Source organism: Megascapheus bottae, chromosome 24 (genome assembly GCF_031878675.1).
Source record: "Megascapheus bottae isolate mThoBot1 chromosome 24, mThoBot2.hap1, whole genome shotgun sequence".
NCBI lineage: Eukaryota > Metazoa > Chordata > Mammalia > Rodentia > Geomyidae > Megascapheus > Megascapheus bottae.
The window spans coordinates 319,567-336,666 of NC_143532.1; the positions used below are offsets into that span (position 1 = coordinate 319,567).

Below are 17,100 nucleotides of genomic sequence, written 5' to 3' on the forward strand. Positions count from 1 at the left end.
CGTGTCGCACAGTACATTAAAGGATGAAGAGACGTTGTCAGAGAGGTTTTATTTCTTCCCCCCTGGGGCAGGAGCCAGCTGCCTCTCCCAGGCGGCTCAGGCTGTCTTCTAGGGCCTTCATTAATGTGACATCACCACCCCACCCCGGCCCAATTCCTCCTCCTCACCAGGGCTGCCCTAGGGGACCAGGTATGAGCGGCAGGGTCATCTTGTTTCAAGTCCAGTGCCCGGCTTCACTTCTAAGACTCCATTTAAGTTAGGCCAGCACAGGATTCTGACTGCTCCCGGACAGCCCCTCCTCATGCACAGGCCTGCAGACCCTGGCCCCGGGAACCAGCAGGGTGCTGAGGAGCTGAGGGGACCTCCCAGTCTACTGCTGGCTGATGGTCTGCTGGGCAAGGGCACGCGGTACATGTCGGCCCCACTCTCAGGGTCTGCATCGCTTACTCTGAGCCTCAGCCATGGCAGGAGCAGCCCGCTTATTGCGGTGGTGGGGGAAGGTGGGCATGAGTTCTGGCTCACAGGCTGTAGGATAGACACATAGGGCACTGGGTAGGGATGGGTTCCCAGGTGGGCCACACTTCAGGGGCACGTTCCAGAATTCCCCCGCCCCCCACGCAGGGTTGCTCATAGGCACAGACATGCACAGACAAAAGGGGCGACTAGCAAAGCTCCCAAACAAAGTGCAGGGCCCAAGAGACTCCGGGGAACTCACGCAGAGGCTTCTCCTTGAAGTAGGAACTCTCCAGGCAGTCTGCTGCTGTTGCCCTGGAGAAAGACACCTAGTAATGAGGCATCTGGCCTCAGCGAGCTTGCGTCCCTCGCCCTCTTGCCCAGCTCAGCAGCTTCCATTCCAATTTCCAATTTTTTTTAAAGCTGACAGTTAAAAACAGGTTGGAAGCCAGGTGCTGGTGGCTCATACCTGTAATCCTAGCTATTCAAGAGGCTGAGATCTGAGGATCACGGTTCAAAGCCAGCCCAGGTACCAAAGTCCATGAGACTCTTATCTCCAATTAACCACCAGAAAACTGGAAGTGGGGCTACGGTTCAATGTGGTAGGGCAATAGCCTGGAGCTGAAGAGCACAGGGACAGTGCCCAGGCCCGGATTTCAAGCCCCATGACTGACAAAACAACAAAAAAACAAACACAGGTTTTCAGCTGGGTTTGGGTCTAGTTCAATGGTAGAACACTTGCATAGCATGTGAAGACCCAAGGTTCAATCCCAGGCACTACAAAAAATAAGAAGGGGGCCAGGAGTTTGGCCTAGCATGCACAAAGACCCAGGTTTGATTCCTCAGTAGCACATACATAGAAAAAGCTAGAAGTGGTGCTGTGGCTCAAGTGGTAGAGCTCTAGCCTTGAGAAAGCCCAAGGATGGTGCCCCAGGACTAGCAGGAAAAAAAAGCAAAACAAAAGGGAACTGAAAGTGAGTGTGACTCAAGTGCTAGAGTGTTCGCTATGAATGAAAATGCAGAGTGCAACACCAGGCCCTGAGTTCAAGCTCCAGTGTCACCTGCACATACATTATATCATACATAGATACACACATACACAAGCAGTATTCAAATCATCGTACCTTTTCTTGGGGTCATACATGAACAGGAAGTTGAGCAGGCGCAATCCAGCCTCTGACAGCCACGGGAACTTGTGCTTGAGGTTGTTGTAAGGCTGCTTTCGCAGGCTGTACTGGCTGGCCAGTGGTAGCTTGGAAAAGCCCTGTAGGAGACAGGGGGTGAAGCCACAGTAGGGCCAGGCCCACACATGTACCACGGCTCTTGACTGCACAGGGCACCCACCGGCCAGATGTTCTCACTGGGTGTCCCCAGCAGCTGTACAATCAGGTCAATTTGGTGGATCTCCGAAGTGCCAGGGAGGAGAGGCTTGTGGGCCAGCAGCTCAGCGAGGATGCAGCCCACAGCCCTGCAGAAAGAGGAGCCAGACCTCTGCACCATGTCATTGTGCCCATGAGGGAATGGGCAAAGTAAATGCAAACAAAGCTCCCCAAAACCACCAATGACAAGGACTGGCCTGGCTCCTGCTCAGCTGGGTGTCAACACTCAGGCTGCATACTCGCGCCTCCTCTCTAGGGCTCTAGGGTTGGCCTTGCCCCAAGAGCTCCAGCCAAGCTTACCACATGTCAATGCTGGTAGTCTGGGTAGTGGTTCCCAGCAGCAGCTCAGGGGCTCGGTACCTGCAGGCAAAGACCTTACTTCACCTCTGGCCAGTCCTGACCTCCAGCCGAAGCTGAGTCTCTATGGGAAGTGGTTTTCCTTGCGGGTCCTAGAGGATTACACTGGGACTACTCTCTGCTCCACACCCGAAGGCCCTGCTGGCGTAGTTATAGCTGTCACTGGAGAAAGCCACAGGCCCCATAGGTTAGAACTGTTGGACCCTCAGCACTAACCTATGTCTGCCAGACTAATTTTGGATGGGGCTGTTACAAGAGAGGCTATGTTAAGATGGTAGGGCCTAAGGGATCCATTCTCCTGCAGCTCTTCTGAAGTGCCGGGCACCCGTGGCTTATGCCTGCAATCTTAGATGCTCAGGAGGTTGAGATAGGGGGATTGTGGTTCAAAGCCAGCCTGGGCAGGAAAGACCATGACTCTTATCTCCGGTTAATAATCAAAAACCAGGAAGTGGAACTGGAGTTCAAACTGGTAGAGCCCTAGTCTTCAGCACAAAAACTGGGGGACAGCACCCAATTCAAGCCCTAGACTAGCAAAAATTATTATCAAAAAATAAAGCAAAAAGCTATACCGCTTTCAGTGGGAAGAGCAATCTCCTTCCCCACAATGGCTTTAGGGGCAGGCTGTTTCTGGATGTCTTTAGAGCAGGGGGGGGTGAGGGTGGGGGGCCAAGCCTGACTCACCCTTTTCCTTGGGACCTGGGCAGCTCATTTCCCACATCAGCCCTGTGACTCCAAAGGCACACAGCCCCGTTCTGAAGGACTCACCAGAGGGTGACCACCTTGGGGGTCATTGGTTTCACTGGAACACCACAGGCCCGGGCTAGGCCGAAATCAGCTGCGGCAGAGGGGAGGGAGCATGTCACTCAGGAAGGGCTGGCCCATTGTACTGAGCCAGTACTTGTGTACCAAGCCAGACTCAGGTACCCTGGGGACAAGAAGACAAGCCAGTCTCCAGCTACCAGGACATGTAAGATGACCAACATACCCCACCGCAAGGGTGTGCTCATGGAAAGCCACCTCCATGCATGCAGAGCCAACACACACCTGTCTTCACACAGCCCTTGTCTGTCATGAGCAGGTTGGAGACCTTCAAGTCCCTGTGACAAAAGAGAACACAAGTCACCGGGAAACGCTCTACAGTGGATACACCCTGTCCCTCATATCTGACCCTTACAAAAGCAGAGGTGGGCAATGGTGAGGACACTAGCAGCAGGTAACCAAGGAAGAGGCAGAGCAAGGCCAGTGTTCCAGCTGCGCCAGGGCCATCTAGCCAGGTCCTTACCATTTGCACCAGCTCCTCACCTGAGACTCCAGGCCAGGGGGGAAGTGCATTTGTCTGTGCACTCAGCCTTTGGACTGCTGACTCCACCTACCCACCCACCCTATTTCCCAGAAGGGAGGCAGACAGGGCTTTCCAGACTCCTGCACACGGAGCAATTGAGAGAGTATCTACAGGCACCGGCTCTTCTCCTGCAGACACTTGGAAAAAGTGCTGTGGAGAGCCTAAATGGTCCTGCCAGTCCTCCTCCTCTGCCCCTGCCCACCTGTGGATGATGAAGTTCCTGTGCAGGTACTGGAGGCCCTTGAGCACCTGTAGCACAATACACTTGACCTGTGTGGAGGGCCAGAGGAGTCAGGGAGAGCCACACCACCACTCCAAGCCACTCCAGCGCAGGAGTCCTGGCGGGGGCTGTGGCTGTGTCTGTACTGGGACAGTCCTGCTGTTGCTTGTCCTCCCCTTTGGCCTGCTTGTCATGGGCTGGGAGCCAATTTTGCAGGCTTTTGCAGTGCTGTGCCTCATTAAGGTTTGCTGGAGCCACACTGTTGGCTCCACACATTGCTCACAACTATGTTGAGTACAAATGTGTGCTGACCAAGGCCTGTGAAATGGCCCCACCCATCTCCTGTGCACCTGGGACTCAGAAAAGGGCGTTGGCATATTCTCCAGAAGGCTGGCGAGATCCTGCTCACAGTAACCCATCACCAGGAAGATGCTGGAAGAAAAGGAAAGGTGCACAGTACTTCCCATCTTCCCCCGGAGCAGGCAAAGAGCAAGACCTCTCCTGCTGAAGACAGACAGCACGACAGGGGCAGCCAGCGCTCAGGGGACTGTGTACCTCTCCAGATGGTTCCCCACAACCACCTCCTTCAGTTCCACAATGTTGGGATGGCGCAGGCGCAGGAGCAGTGTGATTTCCCGCAGACTGCTGATGGGGATGCCTGCAACCACAGTGGGTCAAGAATCCTGCCCCACCCAGCCGCGGCCCCACCTCAGGGAGCATCCGGCAGGCCATGGAAGGTACAAAGCAGGTGCAAGCAGGGGTGCTGTGGGTTTGGTGAGGTGAGTGACCAAACAGAAGAGAGGAGTCCTGATGGAGAGAATGGGGAATCCTCCAGGCAGAAATGTGGAATAACCTAGCAGGTCTCAGGGGCCCCGGAGTGGGGATGACAGACTGACCAGTCCCCTTAAGCTGTGCAGATGCTCTGGAGATCCCAGATGGGGCCACTCACCATCTTTCTCCTTGTCCATCCGCACCTTCTTCAGGGCAACAATCTCATCCGTCTTGGTGTCCCGGGCCCGATCTGGAATGGGAGTGCACCCCAAACCTGCCACAAGCTCCCCCCTCACACAGAGCATGGGGCGGGGTTGGGGTACCTCCTCATCTGAGCTGTTGTCCTCTCTGGCCTCACCCCTCCTTAGACCAAAGCTTTGTGCTCACTTGAACTACAAGCTAACAAAGGAAGGTACTTTATCTAGGAAGATTAACCCTTACTGAGCCCAGTATGGTAGCTCACCTGTAACCCTAGCTACTCAGGAGGCTGAGATCTGAGAATCGCAGTTATCTCCAATTAATCACTAGAAAAGGGGAAGTGAGGCTGTGGCTCAGGGGCAGGGCCATAGCGTAGAGCTGAAGAGCTTAAGGACAGCTCCAGACCCAGAGTTCAAGCCCTGTAACTCACCAACAAAACAAAACTCTGTGTAAAGGTGACGACAACAAGCCCCACCCCCTTCTTTTTCTGTTGGTCATGGGACTCTTCAGCTCAAGGCTACCGCCCTACCCCTGCAGCCACAGCACCACTTCTGGTGTTCTGGTGATTAACTGAAGAGTCTCACGGACTTTAGTGCCCAGGCTGGCTTTGAACCGCGATCCTCCAATCTCAGCCTCCTGAGTAGCTAGGATTACAGGCACCAGCAACCTGTGTTCAGCTCCAGCAAGGCCTTTTTAGTGATTTATAAATCTTGTAAATACTTGGCAGAATGATTCACACCAGCATAAAGGCTTTAAACACAGGCAGCATTTTTTGCTTTTCTTCCGAAACTGAGGACCAAACTCAGGGCCCTTGCCAGGCAAGTACTCTTTCACTGAGGTAACAGAGCATTTTATTGACTAAACCATTTTTGCCACTGGACTACTGATACTACCTGAGGCTTATCCAGATGTGCTGAAAAGTTTGTGAAATTATGATTGAGGGGCCAGGAGTGTGGCCTAGTGGTAGAGTACCTGCCTGGCATGCACAAAGCTATGGGTTCCATTCCTCTGTCCCACATACTCAGAAAAAGCCAAAGTGGTGCTGTGGCTCAAGTGGTAGAGAACTAGCTTTGAGAAAGACCAAGGACAGTGCCCAGGCCCTGAGCTCAAGCCCCAGGACTGGCAATAAATAAATAAATGAAAATTTCTGATTGCGCTTTCTAGCCCTAAAACACCGCCATTGTAGCACCTCCACCCCACACTCAGAGACAAGCTCCAGGGCCCCCATCTAGGGCCACTCACACACAATGCCATAGGTGCCCTCGCCAATGCGGTTCAGCTTCTCAAACTCCTTCACACTCCGGCACTGTCCTAGCTGAAAGAGAGATGCTAATGAACCACAACACAAGGATGATGGCTTTTCACCCATCCCATCTCACTCCCCAGACAAAGAGGCTTTTCCCATGAGAAGAGGGCCCACTTTAATTGAAACACCAAAGGTGACCTAACCAGACCCTCCCACCCTCCGGTTCAGCCAGGGATACCAGTGCCCCTGCACAGAAGACCGTCTCCATAGCCCAGCTGGCACCTGGTCCTGAAAGGGCCAGAAAGCAGGTTGGGATGTGCAAAAACCACAGATCACTGGTCCCCCCACCTTCCAGACACCCACCTCCAGGCATCTGACAGACTTCACGCCTCATCATCCCCCCCCCCCCCCCGCCATCTTGCCACCAATCCTCCTGCCTCTCCCATCCTTACACCTGATGGACTCTTCCCCCACTGGTCCACCTACCTCCCCTCCACCTGATGGACCTCTTCCCCCCACTGGTCCACCTACCTCCCCTCCACCTGATGGACTCTTCCTCCACTGGTCCACCTACCTCCCCTCCACCTGATGGACTCTTCCTCCGCTGGTCCACCTACCTCCCCTCCACCTGATGGACTCTTCCTCCACTGGTCCACCTACCTCCCCTCCACCTGATGGACTCTTCCCCCACTGGTCCACCTACCTCCCCTCCACCTGATGGACCTATCCCCCACTGGTCCACCTACCTCCCCTCCACCTGATGGACTCTTCCCCCACTGGTCCACCTACCTCCCCTCCACCTGATGGACTCTTCCCCCCACTGGTCCACCTACCTCCCCTCCACCTAATGGACTCTTCCTCCACTGGTCCATACACCTCCCCTCCACCTGATGGACCTCTTCCCCCACTGGTCCACACACCTCCCCTCCACCTGATGGACTCTTCCCCCACTGGTCCACCTACCTCCCCTCCACCTGATGGACCTCTTCCCCCCACTGGTCCACCTACCTCCCCTCTACCTGATGGACTCTTCCCCCACTGGTCCACCTACCTCCCCTCCACCTGATGGACTCTTCCCCCACTGGTCCACCTACCTCCCCTCCACCTGATGGACTCTTCCCCCCACTGGTCCACCTACCTCCCCTCCACCTGATGGACTCTTCCCCCCACTGGTCCACCTACCTCCCCTCCACCTGATGAACTTTTCCCCCACTGGTCCACACACCTCCCCTCCACCTGATGGACTCTTCCCCCACTGGTCCACCTACCTCTCCTCCACCTGATGGACTCTTCCCCCCACTGGTCCACCTACCTCCCCTCCACCTGATGGACTCTTCCCCCCACTGGTCCACACACCTCCCCTCCACCTGATGGACCTCTTCCCCCCACTGGTCCACCTACCTCCCCTCCACCTGATGGACTCTTCCTCCACTGGTCCATACACCTCCCCTCCACCTGATGGACCTCTTCTCCCCACTGGTCCACCTACCTCCCCTCCACCTGATGGACTCTTCCCCCACTGGTCCATACACCTCCCCTCCACCTGATGGACCTCTTCTCCCCACTGGTCCACCTACCTCCCCTCCACCTGATGGACTCTTCCTCCACTGGTCCACCTACCTCCCCTCCACCTGATGGACTCTTCCTCCACTGGTCCACCTACCTCCCCTCCACCTGATGGACTCTTCCCCCACTGGTCCACCTACCTCCCCTCCACCTGATGGACTCTTCCCCCACTGGTCCACCTACCTCCCCTCCACCTGATGGACTCTTCCCCCACTGGTCCACCTACCTCCCCTCCACCTGATGGACTCTTCCCCCACTGGTCCACCTACCTCCCCTCCACCTGATGGACTCTTCCCCCACTGGTCCACCTACCTCCCCTCCACCTGATGGACCTCTTCCCCCCACTGGTCCACCTACCTCCCCTCCACCTGATGGACTCTTCCCCCACTGGTCCACCTACCTCCCCTCCACCTGATGGACTCTTCCCCCACTGGTCCACCTACCTCCCCTCCACCTGATGGACTCTTCCTCCACTGGTCCACCTACCTCCCCTCCACCTGATGGACTCTTCCCCCACTGGTCCACCTACCTCCCCTCCACCTGATGGACTCTTCCCCCCACTGGTCCACCTACCTCCCCTCCACCTGATGGACTCTTCCCCCACTGGTCCACCTACCTCCCCTCCACCTGATGGACTCTTCCTCCACTGGTCCACCTACCTCTCCTCCACCTGATGGACCTCTCCTCCTTCCCCTCCTCCCCCCTCTCTCCCTGCCCTCCTTCCCCCCCCCCTCCGCCCTCAGCTCGTCCCCCGCCCGCTCCCGCCTGCCGCAGGGATCCCTGGGCCGCCGGACACTCGCGGTGGGGAGACGCGGGGCGTCCGCGCTCCGCTCGCCCCCCAGCGCCGTTCGGAGGCGCCTCACACCCTGTGTTCCGGAGGCACCGTGAAGAAGCCCTCGGTGCGGATGCACTTGAGGCGGATCTGCTCGGGCTCGGGCTCGGGCTCCGCCATTCCGCGCGCCGGCCGCGCCGCCCCGCCCCGCCCCGCCCCGCGCAGGCGCGGGACCGCACTTCCGGGCGGGCGAGGGCGGCCGGGGCCGGGACGCGCGGACGCGGCTCCGAGCCGCGGGGTGGCGGGCCCGCCGGGCCTCCATCCGTCCCGGCCCCGGCGCCGCCGTGCGCGCCGCCCTTTGGTTTCCCGTGGGGCGCGGCGCCGTCGTCGGCCGTCTTCCCCGGCGGCGGCCCTCGCGGCGCGCAGCTCCCCGGCCTGGCCGGCCTCCCCGCCCCGCCGACCCCGTCCGAGGAAACGAGCGCGGCCGGCCGAAGCTCGCGTTTACTGCGGGTCGGGCAGGTAGGCCGCGATGGTGCTGGGGCTCCTGTGTCGGCGGTAGAGGCCCCACGCGGGCTGCTCCCGGATGGTCCTCTGCTCCCGCTCGCGTCCCGCCGAGCCGCAGCTGCCCGCGCTCTCGTCCGAGGCCCGCGTGACGACGATCTGCGGCGCGGTGGCGGGCGTCCCGCTCGAGCGCGTTCCCGGACCCGGTTTCTCTGGAGGGAAAGAAGACCCCGGCGCTCAGCGGGCGCGTGGAACGCCCTCCACGACGCGCGCGCACGCACGCGCGCACACACACGCACGCGCACATGCACACGCACGCGCGCACACGCACTCATATGCGCACGCGCGCGCACATACACACGCACTTGCGCACGCACTCGCGCACACTCGCGCGGCCGGACACAGGTGCGGGGAAGGCCCCCGATCTCGAGGCGCACGCGGTGTGAAGGTGACAGCACGGAGGGGCTACAGTGCATAAGTCAGGAATGAAGGGACGGCGTCACCCTTCCCTCATCCCCAGTTTTTTCCCTCCTGCGCCCACACCCCCCTCAAGAAAGAAACAAGAGCTACAGGACACCCACAGAATGACAGACGCGGAAGGACAGGATGCAGAAGGAGCGGGTCTGCCTCCACGGCTCTGGGTCGTGGCCAGGGCTCTGCAGAACTGGACTCACAGAATGCTCCAGAGGTGCGCAGGCCTGGCATTGCCCATTGTCCATACGTTGCTAAGGCTATAGAGCTCCCTTGCATTCTGGGAAGCAGCAGGCTGCAGAGGTTCAGCTAGACAAGGCAGGACTGGGGATGTAGGCCTCTGTTAGCACATACTACAAGTCTTTCTCCATGTATCCGTATTTGTCCAGAACATTCAGTCACTTTTGTTGTTGTTGGTCCAGTCCTGGGCTTGAACTCAGGGCCTGGGCACTGTCCTGGGGCTTTCTCAAGGTTAACGCTCTACCACTTGAGCCATAGTACCACTTCTAGCTTTTTCTATGTAGGAAACAAATATACATGAACCTGGAATCAAACCTGGTTCTTGGTGCATGCGAGGCAAGCACTCTAAACTAGGCCAAACTCCCGGCCCTCTTACTCATTGTTAGTATAAAAGTAATGTACAGAGGTGTTCCAGTTTGAAATTGATTTTATAAAGATCATATTGGGCCTGGGAGTGTAATTTGCATTCATGAGGCCTAGAGTTTATATTTTTTTATTAAATAATTAACATTGATTTTTACATCATATTTCAAATGACATATTTAACAAACAAGTATACAAGAAGGGAATCTATATACAATCACTGGCACTTAGAAGTTTAGAACAATTAAAATTAGGCTGAGGGTTTGTATGTCATATATAAATCTGTAATAAATCATGTCTACAGTCTATAAATTTTTTATGTCTATGTAATTGTGTTTATATTTCCAGTACCATGTCCATAGCATTGGGTACACAAATATTGAGTCCTCACTCTGGAACTGCTTGGATCTAATAGCCACATGTTAAGGATACCATGCGCCTTTTGTTCCTTTGGTCTTGTCTCACTCAACATGATTTGCTCTAGATTCATCCACTTCCCTGCAAATGACATTTTATCTTGTCTGTTGGCTATGTAGAATTCCATTGTGTATATATACCACATTTTCTGTATCCAGCCGCAGTAGGGCATCTGGATTGTTTCCATCACCTGACTATTGTGAATAGTGCAGAGATGAACATAGCTGAGCAGGTGTCCTTATCATATCTCAGGTTATGATGTTAAGGGTAGATGCCCAGGAGTGGTATGGTGGGATTGTAGGGAAGTTCAATTTTCAGTTCTTTAAGAAACCTCCACACTGCTTTCCAGAGTGGCTGAACTAGTTCACAATCCCACCAGCAATATAGGAGGGTTCCTTTTTCTCCACAACCCTGCTAGCATCTGAGTTCAAAGTCTTGGCCATTCTTGTTAGGGTAAGGTAGTATCTTAGGGTTGTTTTTATTAGCATATCCTTTATGACCATGGATGATGAATATTTTCTCATATGCTTTTCTGGTATTCTAATCTCTTCTTTTGCTAAGTCTCTCTTTAGTTGTCTGCCCATTTAGTGAATGGTTTAGTGGGTTTGGGAGGGGATTAGTTTCTTGAGTTACCTGTAGATACTGATATTAAGCATTTGTCTGATGTATTATTGGTAAATATCTTTTCCCAGTTGGTTAGCTGTTTTTCTACTTTAGTGGCTCTGCTTTTATCTGTGCAGAAACTTTATTTTTAGGTAGTCCCATTTGTTGAGTCTCTCCAATCTGTTTTGGCCCTGGGATTCTGTTCAGGAATCTTTTGCCTGTGCCTATAAGTTCCAGTGTCTCTCCAACTCTATCGTGTAGCCGTTTCAAGGTTTCTGGTCTGACAATGAGGTCTTTGATCCATTTTGATTTAATGCTTGTGCATGGCAAAAGGCTAGGGTCAATTTTAGTTTTCTGCATGTGGCTGCCCAGTTTTGCCAGTACCAATAATTGAATAGGCTGTGTTTGTTCCACTGTATATTTTTGGCTCCTTTGTCAAATACAGGTATAGGCATGTGGCACTGTTTCTGGATCTTCTATTCTGTTCTGGTCTATTTCTGTGCCAATACCATGCTGTTACATTTTTTATTTTTACCAGTTGTAGGACTTGAACTCAGAGCCTGGGTGTTGTCTGGAGTTCTTTTGCTCAACGCTAGTGCTCTGCCATTTGAGCTACATTGCCAATTATGGTTTTCCAGTGGTCAGTTGAAGTCTCATGGACTTTCTTTGCCTGGGCTGGCTTCTCTACCTCTTTAGTGGCTAGGATTATAGGCAGGAGTCACCAGTGCCCAGTGGGGCTGGGAGTTAGCAGCCACCAACACACACACTATTTGTGATCCTGTGAAGGGACTAAATTAAAAGCAGCACTCCAGGAGCTGGGAATGTGGCTATGTGGTAGAGTACTTACCCAGCATGCCATGAAGTCTCAGGTTTGATTCCTCAGGACCACATACACAGAAAAAGCTGGCCAAGGCACTGTGGCTCAAGAGCACTAGCCTTGAACAAAAGAAGCTCAGGGACAGATAGGCCCTGAGTTCAACCCTGTCCCTGAGTTCAAACCCCAGGACTGGCAAAAACAAACAAACAAAAAAACCCTCCTTATTATGAACTTATATTTTCCCATTTGCATTTAGTACTTTCTCTGTTTTTGTGGTACTGAGGTCTGAATGCAGGTTCTCATACTCAAAAGACCAGGTAAGTACTCCCTCACTAACTCATACTGCCACACATATTTTTGTACCAATTATTAACTAATTTTTGTACCTGTCCTAGGGCTTGAACTCAAGGCTTGGGCACTGTCTCTTAGCTTTTTTGCTAAAGGCTAATACTCTACACTTGAGCCAATTGGAGATAACTCTTGTGGACTTTCCTTTCCCTGGCTGCCTTCAAACTGATCCTCACAGGATAAAGTACTGGCATTTTAAAAGAAGAACTAATATTGAACACACATACCAAAGCACTTGTTTCCTAAATTGTTCAATCCATTTAATCCATTGTTCATGCACCCATTTTAAATGTTCCCATCCACTCTGCTACCATCACCATGAATCCCTTGAATGTCCTATCCCCCTGAGCTGTCTGTCTCACAGACTGTTTCTGTATCTGCTGTTTTAGGCACTTAATTAAATCCCCTAACATTAGCTTTTGTTTTACCCCCTCACAGCTCTCCTAACATCTTCTAATAACCTTCTGAAAAACTTGATTGCAAAGAAATTAGTGTTTTTAATCTGTGCTTAATTGCATTTATAGAGAATACCTTCACATTATTGAGGCACTTTAGTACAAATTAAAATTCTTTTAGCTTTTAAAATTTCTTTATTTGAAACATCTTTTTTAGAATTCTTGAAATATAATACCTTTTCTATTCTGCGTGTCTGGTGCATGTGTTAGAGATGGAACCCAGGCCTCATGCAAGCAAAGCTAGCACTCTGTCACCAAGAAACATGAACTGCTATATTAGTTTTATTTAGTGTTATTGCCTAACAAGTTGCTTTAAACTTAGTGATTTAAATCAATTTTTTTTTTTTTGGTAGGTCATGGGGCTTGAACTCTGAGCCTGGGTGCTGTCCCTGAACTCTTCAGCTCATGGCTATTGCTTTACCACTTAAGCCACAGCACCACTTCTGATTTTCTGGTGGTTAACTGGAGATAAGTCTCACGGACTTTAGTGCCTGGGTTGGCTTTGAACTGCCATCCTCAGATCTCAGTCTCCTAAGTAGTTAGGATGACAAGGGTGAGTCACCTCTCTGGGCACTTCTGGCTTTTTCTATGTATGTGGTACTGAGGAATCAAACCCCCATCTTTGTGCAATCTACCACTAGGCAAGTGTTTTGCCACTGAGCTACATCCCAGCCTAAGGTGTAATGCTTATCTCTTACCTGTTACCATTTTTTTCTTGAGATAAGATCTCACTATTAATCCAAGCTGGCCTCAAACTTGAGGTGCTTCCCCCTCAGCCTCTCAAATGCTGAATTATAGGGTATTCCAAGATGACTTGCTGAAAGATTTTCTTTGTCATGGTATTAAGAGTTTGCTCTCAGAGCCTGAGGCTCAAGGTTGCCTCAACTCCCTTTTCCTAACATGGTCTTGATTTTGTTTTTGCCAGTCCTGGGGCTTGAATTTAGGGCCTGGCACTGTCCCTGAGCTTCTTTTACTCAAGGGTAACACTCTACCAGTTGAGCCACAGTGGCACTTCTGGCCTTTTTTATTGTTGGTGATGGTGGGACTTGAACTCTCGGCCTGGACATTGTTCCTGAGCTCTTCAGCTCAAGGCTACTTCCCTAAGCCCTGATAGGGTACCACTTCCAGTTTTCTGGGGGTTAACTGGAGATGAGTCTCATTGTCGTGCATGGGCTGGCTTTGAACCTCGATCTTCAGATCTCTAGCTCCTGAGTAGCTAGGATTATAGGCGTGAGCCACTGTGCCCAGCTACTTCTGGCCTTTTCTGTTTATGTGGTGGTGAGGAATTAAACCTAGGGCTTCATGTATGCTAGGCAAGCACTCCTACCACTAAACCACACTCATAGCCCAAGATCTTGCTTTTTATCTTGACTAGGCTGGACTGTGGTCCTCCTGGATGACAGCTGTATACCACCATACCCAGCTTTGCATTGGTTTGGATGTGGGTTTCATGAACTCCCCATGGTCCTTCCAATCTCCACCTCCTGAATGGTGAGGATTGCTGGTGAAGGCTGCCATGGCCAGCATGCAATGTGCGTGTGCATGGTCATGTGTGCACACATGCCAGTACTGGTGCTTCAACTCCGAGCCTCTCATTCTTCCTTTGCTTTTTTTCACTCAAGTGGTAGCTGACACTACCACATGAACCATGCCTCTGTTTCCAAGTTTTGATAGTTGATTGGAAAGAAGAGTCTTGTGGATTTGTCTTCCTCAATACTTGGGTTTTAGACTTCTGGGTTGCTAGAATTACAGGTGTAAACCACTGGTACTTGGCTAAATGACTTTTTTTGGGGGGAAGGGGGGGGGCTGAACTCAAAGTCTGAGTGTTCTCCCTGAGCTTTTTGCCCAAGCCTAGCACTCCACCACTTGAGCCACAGCTTAACTTCCAATTGCTGCTGCTGCTGCTGCTGCTGCTGCTGCATCTTGATCTTCTTCTCATAGTTTAATGGAGATAAGGGTCTCAAGAACTTAACTGCTCAGAATGGCTTTCAACTTTGATCCTCAGACCTCAATCCTTCTGAGAAGCCAAGAACCACCACCACCCACCCATCTGACTATTTCATTGTCTCTTTCTCATGCTTAGCTTGCTCCCAGTTGACAATTTAACCATGCTGCCAACTCCCCATTTTTTTCTCTATGTGCCAGGACTAGGATGTGAACTCAGGACCTGAGCTCTTGCTTAGCTTTTTTAATCAATGTTGGCACTCCGCCACTTGAAACATACTTCCACTCTTGCCTTTTTGCTGGTTACTTGGAGATAAGAGTCACAGATTTGCCTGCATAGACTGAGACTTCAGACTTGGATCTTCAGAGCCCATCTTCCTAAGCAGCTACGACTATAGGCATGAGCTACAATTGCCTGGCTGGGGAGATGTGTTTTTGTGTGTGTGTGTGTGTGTGCCAGTCCTGGGGCTATAACTCAGGACCTGGGCATTGTCCCTGAGCTTTACTTCTCAAGACTGGTGCTCTACAACTCAAGCCACAGCTTTACTTCTAATCTTTTTAGTAGTTTATTGGAAGTAACATTCTCATCTTTCCTGCCCCATCTGGCTTTGAACCTTGATCCTCAAACCTTAGCCTCCTGAGTCGCTGGCACCTTGTCAAGGGGAGGTGTTTTCAACATTAATATAGTCAGTCTTTTGACAAGTCTTTGTGCATTAGTGTAAATGTGGGACTGAGAGGCAGGATGGGGAATGGGGGAGGAAAACAAGAATGGAAAGTGCTATCAAAGTTCATTGTGAAGATGACATAATAGACCCACTAAAAACTATTTAAAACTAAGAGAAGTGTAGAAAACAAAGAGTAATAGAAGATGGGTGCTGTTGGCTCATGCTTGTAATCTTAGCTATTCAGGAGGCTGAGATCTGAGGATCCTGTTTTGAAGCCAGCCCAGGAAAGTATGTGAGACTCTTATCTCCAATTAACCACTAGTAAACCAGAAGTGGTGCTGTGCCTCAAGGGGTAGAACCCTAGCCTTGAGCAAAAGAAAAGAGACTCAGGGAGAGCACCCAGGCCCTGAATTCAAGCTCCCTGACAAAAAGGAGATTAATCTGATCAAGTACAATGCATGTATACATGGAAATACCACAGTGAAACTTCTTTGTATAATTTGCACACTAATTTTTTTTTTTTTTTTTTGCCAGTCCTGGGCTTGAGCTCAGGGCCTGAGCACTGTCCTTGGACTTTCTCAAGGCTAGAGCTCTACCACTTGAGCCTCAGCACCACTTCTGGCTTTTTTCTATATATGTGGTACCAAGGAATCGAACCCGGGTCTTCGTGCATGCTAGGCAAGCACTTTAACCACTAGGTCAAACTCCCGGCCCCTTGTACACTAATTTTTAAAAGTAACTTTTTTTTTTTTTTGCTTCAAGGCTTAGATCCTCAACAGTGAGAAATCAGATGAATCACTGCATCCTTATTTTTCCCTATTGACTTTTTTTTTTTTTGCCAGTCCTGGGCTTGAGCTCAGGGCCTGAGCACTGTCCTTGGACTTTCTCAAGGCTAGAGCTCTACCACTTATGCCTCAGCACCACTTCCGGCTTTTTCTATGTATGTGGTACCAAGGAATTGAACCCGGGTCTTCATGCATGCTAGGCAAGCACTTTACCACTAGGCCAAAATCCCGGCCTCCCTATTGGCTTTTATATTCGCTCTTATCCATCTGGAATGGATGGGCTTCATGTAGTCTTCTTCCCTCAGGCTCTGCTTCCCATGAAGACCTTTCCAAGGCGCACAGCTCATCACCTCTCCCTTGTTTTCAGTTCCATCTCCAAACCCATCCATTTACCCGTGATAACATAGGTGGCATACTTCAGGCTTCATCTTTCCTGGGTACCTAAGGGGTGACCACGCCGGGCTGCTGTTGAAAAGTGGGCAGACGATCTCACTACTTTGTTTCGCCCACAAACCACTTCTCCAGGATGGTCTTCCCTCCTTCGGAGCTGCATTGTGTCTGGACAGTCTCTGCCAGAGATGACTCGGCCACTCTGGGTGACCTCTTCAAGCTGTCTCTGCGCCGGCAGGCGCTGAAGTCCTGCACGGCGCGCGCCGTTTAGCCCAGCACAAGTGGTTCCTCAGTGTAATTCTAGGTCTCTGCAGGGTCGCAGTTCTGAAGCCAGCCTGGACAGAAGAGACGGAGACTCCATCTCCAAAACACCCAGCCAAAGGCCGGGCCGGAGGTGGCTGCCCCCTGCCCGGCCCCGAGGCCCGGGGGTCTCCTACCTTCGCGGGAGGAAGGCGGCCGTGGGCGCTCGGCGGTCTCCACCCCCGGGGGAAGGCCGTCCGCGAGCCCGGCCTGCGGGGACTGCTTCTTCATCCGCTTGGGCTTGAGTCTGGGGACTGAGCCTGGGCCTTCCTGCTGTTCCTCCTCCCCTGCAACCGAGAGCCGGCCACCCCGGTGACCTTCGGGAGGGCCGGGGGGGCGGGGCCGGGGGGGCGGGAGGGCGGGGCCGGGGCCGGGAGGGCGGGGCCGGGGGAGAGCCGGGAGAGCCGGGCCGGGAGGGCGGGGCCGGGGGGAGGCCGGGGGGGCCGGGAGGCCGGGAGAGCGGGGAGAGCGGGGCCGGGGGGGCGGGGAGAGAGGGG

General features: G+C 52.6%; 1 protein-coding gene across 8 annotated transcripts; it reads right to left on the reverse strand.

The window, feature by feature from the left end:
- Positions 1-30: 30 nt before the first annotated feature.
- On the reverse strand, positions 31-16,886 carry Cdk10 (cyclin dependent kinase 10). 8 transcript variants are annotated; one of them, XM_090357095.1, is made up of 14 exons: positions 16,741-16,886; positions 8,810-9,017; positions 5,963-6,035; positions 4,701-4,772; positions 4,307-4,409; positions 4,102-4,183; positions 3,734-3,801; positions 3,234-3,286; positions 2,955-3,024; positions 2,133-2,192; positions 1,798-1,921; positions 1,578-1,717; positions 716-768; positions 31-525 (listed from the first exon to the last, which is right to left on the reverse strand). In XM_090357095.1, the coding sequence occupies exons 4-14, from the start codon at positions 4,717-4,719 to the stop codon at positions 428-430; spliced, it is 870 nt and encodes a 289-aa protein (XP_090213221.1). In that variant the 5' UTR covers positions 4,720-4,772; positions 5,963-6,035; positions 8,810-9,017; positions 16,741-16,886; the 3' UTR covers positions 31-427. The 8 variants fall into 8 exon arrangements, with proteins under 8 accessions (XP_090213221.1, XP_090213224.1, XP_090213218.1 ...); XM_090357098.1 differs by lacking the exons at positions 8,810-9,017; positions 16,741-16,886 and adding an exon at positions 8,398-8,566 and having other exon boundaries at positions 2,955-3,047; positions 3,197-3,286; XM_090357092.1 differs by lacking the exons at positions 8,810-9,017; positions 16,741-16,886 and adding an exon at positions 8,398-8,561.
- Positions 16,887-17,100: the final 214 nt, after the last annotated feature.